The sequence below is a fragment of the Tupaia chinensis genome, unplaced genomic scaffold, assembly GCF_000334495.1.
Source record: "Tupaia chinensis unplaced genomic scaffold, TupChi_1.0 Scaffold000489_1, whole genome shotgun sequence".
Lineage (NCBI taxonomy): Eukaryota > Metazoa > Chordata > Mammalia > Scandentia > Tupaiidae > Tupaia > Tupaia belangeri.
Genome location: NW_006160001.1, coordinates 4732374 through 4740722, shown reverse-complemented (window position 1 = coordinate 4740722; position 8349 = coordinate 4732374). Strand labels below are relative to the sequence as shown.

General features: G+C 35.4%; 1 protein-coding gene across 1 annotated transcript in view; it reads left to right on the top strand.

Moving 5' to 3' along the window:
- SPEF2 (sperm flagellar and cilia associated 2) overlaps positions 1–8349 on the top strand; it is a 210248-nt gene that overhangs the window by 123050 nt on the left and 78849 nt on the right. Inside the window, exons 24-26 of the mRNA XM_006156330.2 lie at positions 2660–2797; positions 3996–4147; positions 8167–8347. Of these exons, the coding sequence (XP_006156392.1) occupies positions 2660–2797; positions 3996–4147; positions 8167–8347 (471 nt within the window). The remainder of the gene's footprint in view (positions 1–2659; positions 2798–3995; positions 4148–8166; positions 8348–8349) is intronic.

Below are 8349 nucleotides of genomic sequence, written 5' to 3'. Positions count from 1 at the left end.
GGGATGATTTCTCCCTTTCTGTCTCTCTGTCTCTCTCTGTCTTTCTGGCAAGCACATGCACCCTATAACAAAAACCTCTCTGGAAAAAAAAAAAGAATTATTATTAATTTTATTGATTATTACTATTATTGTTAATGGGATCGGAGAGAGGCTGAGAGAGAAAGAGGGAAAGTGAGAATGCAAGCCACCAGGTCAGGACTTGAACCATGGTCAGACATGTGGGAGCCCAGCACCTTAACCACCATGCCACCTACCAGCTCCACTTGTATTATTATTATATTTTAAATAATTATTTAATTTAATGTAATTAATTTATTTATTTTAATTTGACCAGAGAGGGACAGACAGACAGAGAGAGAAAGTGAGAAAGCAAGTCACCAGGTCTGTGACTCTAACTGCACTTGGCCATGTAGGAGTCCTTAACCACCATGCCACCTGCTGGCCCCCTGCTTGTATTATTTTCAATTTGTATTTGCCTCATATACATTTTCACATTTGCCCTTTTTGTGTTGCTTCATTGTTATGTGTCTCTAGTAAGCACAATACAAGTTGAATTTGGATTTTTGAAATAACAAAATCTATAGCTTCTGTGAAAGTGTACTTTTTTAATGTTTTCTATCTACAGTATTCTCAATTAATAGTCATGATTCTTTCTTAAATATAATCCATCTCTAATTATTTTAGACATTTTTATAATTCCATAGCTCTTGAGAAACAAATTGTTAGTCTGCCATGCCGATGGGTAATTCCATAATAAGCTCTCATTGTTTTAATATCTCTTTATCCCTGGTAATACTTGTTCTAGGATTACTTTCTTTCAATCCTATATAATTTCTTTAAAGTTTCTGTTATTGCAATCATCCTCATTTTGCCCATTAGAAAACTGAGTCATAAAGATGCTATTTACGAAAGTTTTACAGTGAATCAGTAGCAGAAAGAAAAAAAATAAAAAGTACCAAGGTCTCCAGATCCCTGCTTTTATACTTTTTTCTCTGCTGTGTCCTGTCCTATCTTTTAAAAATATGTAAATATTTGATGAGCACAAGTCAATACTCAACAGCATTTGCGAAAACATCACGGAGACACTACGACCAGCTCTAAAGTAATGGTGTATTGTTCCACTTAGAATATGGCTATAAAAATGATGGGATATTTTTATTTTATGTGAGGACACCACAAAGTAACAATCTGAAATGCTAAGCTAAGAGTTTAAACACAAAATGTTCTATAAACCCGGCATCTCACAAATACCATTCACTGTAGACACTGGAATCAAACTGCTTGGGTTCAAGTTCTTGACTCTATCAGAGGAAGCACAGTAAGAATGGTTGAATGAACCAAAGGAATACGTGAAACTACAGAAAAGTGACTTACTCTGTCTGTGCCTCAATTGTCTCATCAGAAATGTACTATTGTGGGAATTAGGAAATAGTCACTGTAGAACCCTTCATAAATGCCTAACGAGTATTGAGTGTTCAATGAATTATTATTATTGCAAAAACTGTCATGTTTTATCACACTGGATTAGCTTCATTAATGGGATATTTTATTGAATAGTAAATATTTTATTACTATAAATAAGATTATAATAATACCAATAGCTTGCATTAATCAAAGAATTGTGTGCTGAGCACTGTGCTGAGTACTTAAATACACAAGTTAATTTATTCTCTTTAATACATTTAATACATTTAATTTTACAGATAAAGTCACTGAGGTCTTATAGAGCAGTGTACGTTATTCAAGTCCTCAGTTCACATCCTGGCTTCAACACTCATTGTGTGACCCAAGGAAATAACTTCTCTGTGACTCAGTTTCTTCATCTATAAAATGAAGATAATTATTGTACCTATTTAAGGTTGTTGCAATACATTAAATTACTCAATCGAAGTATAGTAACTTATGTTCCGACACAGTGACCCACATAGAAAGACCTTGTACACAATAACCATTGTCATTTATATTTACATATAACTTATAAAATATATAAATAATTTATTATTTTAGCTTTCAAACTAGCTGCAAATGCACTATTACATATCATATTATGTATAAATATATAAACTTTATTCATAAATTTTTGTATGTATCATCTTTGTTACTGCCTAAGATCTGCTGAGTGACAGAGCTAGGATCTTTAAAAGATATTTTTGCTGCTAGCTTTTTAATCCAAAACTGATTTTTGTATCATTTCATTAAAGCTCAGAAAACATTTTTTGGTGAATGGCATATTTCACTTGTGATAGTAATTAACCTGTGGCCTTGATGTTAAATACTGTGTATTTCGGTATATTTCTTTTACTCCAAACACATTGTTTTCCTTCTAAGTTTCACTGAAATGACTTTTTCAACCAAACAGATTTTCTGAGGAAGGAGTCAAATACATAAGCTATAGTCACCCCTTAATCAAGCAAAGTGAAGGCAATGTGCAGTCAACTCGGGTGTGGTTCAGGGAAGTGGGCTTGGCCAATGAGACCGGACAGAGGAAGCACATTAAGTACAGTAAGTACTGGTTGAATGAACCAATATAATGCGTGAGTGCATTAGGTCTACAATTACATTAGGGACATTTTCTTCAAAGGACCAAAGGTTTCAGCTTCATTACACTAAGGTTATTTAACCTGAGTCTGGAGCATCAATGTGCTGCTTCTCTGTTCAGGATCTGCGAGACCGCCTGTGGGACATCTGTGAGGCGCGCAAGGAGGAGGCTGAGCAGGAGCGGCTGGATATCATTCAGGAGAGCTGGCTCCAGGACTCTCTCGGCATAATGATGAACCACTACTTTTCACTGATGCAGGTAGGAGCTGACCGACAAGATGACAAGAGACTCTCATGCAGCTGTGTCTCTCATCTAACAACTCCCTTGGGAGTGTTTTTCTAGGTCTGGTCTGTTCAGGGCTCATTTTGCTCTTAGCCCTTCTGCATAGTATGAGATCCAACTTGTTAAGAAAATTAGTGAAATAAAACATTTTGGTCTAGGTCAAATAAGCACCCAAACCAGGACTATCTCAAGCCACTACTCACCGGCTTTGCTTCCAGGTGGCCTAGATTCGTAGACAGGGACAGCAGAAACTGTCTACCCCTGTATTATGTACCTCATTGGCCTCTCAAAGTGACTCCGGAAGTGGTCAGCCAGAGCCCCAAAAAGTTGGCCTACCACAGAACCAGAGAAGATCCAGCAAGCATTTAACTCCTGAAAATGAAAGGCCTTCCAATACTTGACTGGAAAAACAGACCATTCATCAAAACAAACTGATCAACTGCTAGTCACAAACCAGTACATTAAAAAGCTCACAGACTAAAAGAAGAAGGTAGATGCTGATTTTAAGAAAGCACAGATCATGTCTGGGATACCCACTTCTGCCAAGGCTGGGAGCTTTGAAGAGCTGGTGTTGGGTAGAGGGCCTTAGACCATCAATCTTTGCTAATTGGCCTACCAGAGAAAAAGTAGACTTTCTTTTATCTTCATTACAGGAGATAATTCATTATATTTAGTCATAGCTTCCGGCAAGGCAACTACTGAAGTTAGTCTCCTACCCTCCACAGGAACTGAAAGATAGAGGCACTATCTTCTCCAATGATTAATTAATTTCAAATGGATAGTTGTCAGGTCCTTGGAAAAAAGCATTCCTGGGTAGTAAACCTATTAAGATCTTATTAAAAATATTTACATCTGAAAGAAACAGGAAAAGGATTTACAATAACAAGTTTTGTTAAAGTAAATGGTCTAAAAAAAAAGAGGGGTGGGAGTCAAAGCCCTAGAGTCAGGAAGTCAAAGCCCTAGAGTCAGGAAGAAAGCCTATTTAAATTTCTTTCAAGCTTAGAAGAATATTATATTAAAGCTGTCTTGACCAATGTTCTTTCTTAATTTTCAGAAAATTAATTTCAGCCTAAATGTTTTAAACATAGTGCTTACAGAGTTTTATATGAAAAAATATGTACAGATCAGCTTGTTGCTTGTTATTAAATGTTAATATTCACATTTGCTATTAAAGGCAGAACTGAACCGTTTCCAAGATACAAAGAGACTCCTTCAAGATTATTACAGGGGAATAGAACACAAAATCCCAATAGAAGACAGTAAGAGATTTACTAGAATTCCATTGGTCCAACTGGATAATAAAGAAATTACGGAAAGCCAACTTAGGTAAGGCAAGCTATTGTATTACACCATAATTGTGTTGAACATAGTGCTTTATAATTTCAGATAAATCACCACGAATAAAAATCACACTCCTTTATCTGCAAATTCAAAACTCCAAAACAATGTCTAAAAGCTGAACATTTAAAAAAATGTTGGTGTGTCAATGACTTAAGACTATTCATAGGCATCATTTAGCCCATTTATAGTGAAAATTTTGCTGCAGAGATATGTCATTTTATTACCAAGTGCATCCACAGGCTGTTGGGGATTATGGTATATAGAAGGAATATGTGAAAACTGGGCATATAGAGAAGAGCATAAATTCTGAGTGCGTTTGACCCCAGGGATTTCTGGTTAAGGGATTATGATCTTCTACTATATACTTTGATGAAAGAATGCAAGCAGGGATGTGTGTGTGTGTGTGTGTGTGTGTGTGTGTGTGACATTATATAAATGAAAATCAAATGAGTTATGAATTTTCTTTTACAAATGAGAAAATCGAGAAGCAGTAAAGACTCAGTCATATGTGATTACAACCACTTGAGACTGAAAGACTTACTAATGGTCTAATGTTAGATGTGTGTCAAAGAAAAAAAATGAACTTGGTGGTAAAGTGGATGAATAATTATATCATCAGTCAAACTAATCTTGTGTAATATAAGCTTCTAAATTGTTTTTATAGATCTAGTGGACAGGAGTAGGGAGAGAGGAAGATCCCAAGTTCTGAGATACAATGAACAAATAGAAAAAAGTCTTTAAGAAATGGGAAGTAGGTGAAATGGAAAATTCCCATGATGTTTCCAACTAAAATTAAAACTGAGCTAAGAATGTATACAAGAAATTAAAATAAATAGTAACAATAATAAAATGTAAAAAAAAATAAAACAGAACTAAAAGTAAGAATTAAAACAAAGAAATTTAAAAATGGAATTCAAAGCCTTGAAAAGTTAAATGAATTTATTAAAAATAAGTGATGGGACCAGCAGTTAGTGTAACGGCTATGTCACTGAACTCCCATGTAGTCAACCACGTTTCAAACCCGGGACCCGGTGGCTTAAACTCATGCTGGGTGTGTGTGCGTGCATGCCCAAGATCCTGAGAGGAGAATGGAGAAGAAGGGATTATGGCATGGCCATTCCCCCTGGGGAGTGATTTCTCGCTTTCTGTCTCTGTCTCTCTGTCTTTCTGGTGAGCACACATGCCCTATAGCAAAAACCTCTCCAAAAGTAAATAAATAAATAAATAAATAAATAAGTGAATGAAATACAATGAAGAATTAAAATAATATTTTCTCATGACCAGTAAGCAGGCCATGAGTAAACGATAACAATAAAAATCAGTTATGAAAAGGGGTGAAGGAAAAAATTTATATTTAAAAAATTATTTGCAGGCAATGAATGTTAAATTTAAATCTCCAAGGAAGTAGAAAAAGTAGTGTACTTTTTTTTTTACAGGCTTGCTCAGTTAATGTAGGTGTCAGAACTTGCACAACTAAATGGAAGGTAGTAAATATATTTGGAAGTCAGACAGATCTGATTTGAATCCCAGTTCTGTGTCACTTACCAGCAATATGTAATTAAATTAAGACATTTTATTGGGTCATATCGTTCCAACTTTCTTAACTCTCTTTATCTGTAAGGTCAAATTGTTGTGGAGATTACAGGAAATGAAATTTATAAAGCATTCAGCACTATGTCTGGGAATCTGAGGACTTGAGATCTAGTCCTAGTAACTCAATAAATGCTGACCAGTATTATTACTGCATTAAATACAGTAAACTATTTATACTCACATGCAATATTATAAACGTGAGTATTGCCAGTTCTTTCTTTTGCTTTAATTTCTCATGTTTCAAAAAAGGATTTGAGATGGCCTGCACACAGTTGAGGTATGCAGTGAACCGAGGCCATTTCTTCTTCCTCTATTCTTCTTCCAACTAGTCTCATCGTATCCTGTCAGGCCCATGTAGATGCAAGAATACACCAGAGGAAAAGTGTGTACCCTCTTCTTGATACAATTACAAGAGAAATATTCATCAAGTTGTTGAAAACAAATTTTAAATTAAGAACAATGAAAAATTCTGAGAGCAGTATGTACCTTCAGAACCACCCAAAAGACCAAGTGTGAGTGTTTAGAGTAGCAGTGCATTCTGTCCTTAGCACAAAATAGCAAGATAGGCATAATGAGGAAGCTATTTATGTGGGTTAGGAGACTGAAACCTGGAAAAGAACAGTCAGTTCTTACTTTGTGCCAAACAACTCTGCACCAATCTCAACCTCAAACCACTGCTGTGGCTTTCCACTGGGAAGTCAATCAATAGATCAATCAACCAAGGAATCAAACAGTCTCTATAACATACAAGGGGTCTTCAAAAAGTTCATGGAAAATGTTTACTATTAAAAAAATTATGCATGTTTGTCACATTTTTTGCACCAAAACAAACTCACTCTTTGATTCTATTTTCCAGGAACTTTTTGGAGTGCTCTTGTATGTGGAGAAACAAGTACAGTGTTGAGAATTTTCAGATAGCTTGTCTATTCCTTCTAATACCCCTTTAATAATAATTATATTAGTATATGAACATTATTAGTAATAGTAATATCTAATAATGAACAGATAATGAATAATTAGTAGTAATAATAGTAATATTATAATTATAATATTCCAGGAGTAACTAAGTCTTGGAAAATTAAGTGAAAAGCCCAAGCTCACATCCACTGAATAATGGCAGAGCTACCTAGACCAGAGGTTTTTCTAGTAAATTAATTCTAAACCCAAGTTCTTTTTAAAAATAGTATGTTAATACTGCTATCCTGCGAAAAAGGTGCTGGGGAACACACATTGTACTGTATTAAACATCTAGAGATAATCACACAATCTTTACCTTAGCTCATTGAAAACATGAATCACAGTCAAACTGGAGTGACCATGAGTTAGCATTAATGTAATTTAATCTGTGTGTAGACAAGAAGTGGATCCTCAACAGATTGCCTTTATAGGCGTGGTACACTGTCAGAATTTTAAATACTAAAAATCAGAGTTGCAAGTTCAAAAATCCTTGTCCAAGGCTTCAAAACAAGACCACATTAATTGTTTGCTGAAATTCACAGTTGTCTTTCTGAATCACTGCTCTGATCTCCAGCATCTTCAGTCTACAAAACCAAACGCTTGTTCCTATATTGTCAATCCTGACTCTCCTCCTTAAGTTTCAACAAAGACATCCTTGGATCTACTCTCTCTCTGTTCTTTCCTCAAGAAGAGAGCCCTTTGCCCCTGCTACTACCAAAGATGACTCCCAATCACAGCGTTCTACCATGTGGAACTCTCTCTGCTTCTGTTAACCTTTGAGATTCTGGAACCCTTAGGGAATAGAATATTCTAGGACCAGTTCTAAAATTTCTACCTAGATGCAACTGTATGGTTGAGACAAGAGGGAGAGAAAATGTAACTGTGTTTTTGTAGCACTTGCCAAAAGAAAGAGAAAGCCTTCACCATCCATATTCAAGAGAAAGAGGAGCCATGGGGGAACTTGACTTCACCCACCACCCAAACCTTGTGGTCTCTATACTATAGTCCCTTTCAGACCTCAGATCTGCCATATTGTACTTTCTAACCAAGTGTTTCAGGATGCTAGATGATATTAGTCATTTTAAGTAAGTGATGCCTGATTCTGTTTTGTTTGCTTTTCGTGACTGATTAATTCCTCATTGGAAGTGTATGGTCTGCAACAGATTTCAAAATTGACTTTCTTTATAATGGCTATTATTTAATCTTCTTCTTTATAATTACTGAGAACTAAACCTGAAAATATGTTTTGTTGTTTGTTTTGAGTTTCCTTTTATTAACAAGAATTTATAGACCACAAAAATTTCAATGTAGTGTTTTATAATCTTTTCTCCATTAAAATAACTCTTCCAGGAAGATTTTGAAACGAGGACAACAAAATTCACACTGTTACCAGGTGACAAAAATAAAATTCTCTTAAATAAAATCTTTATATTTCTTTTGTTTGTTTCCCAAAGAATTCCTCTAGTTCCTCGAATATCCATTTCTCCCGAAACATCTTCACCAAAGCCAAAAATGAAGTCAGTAATAAAGGGCAAGATTGATTACGCACTAGAAAACGTAGAGTCAAACTTCGAAGCAGATGAGAGGTTGGTCATGGATATCTGGCAGCAGGCTTCTCTGGCAATATCCCAGATGGT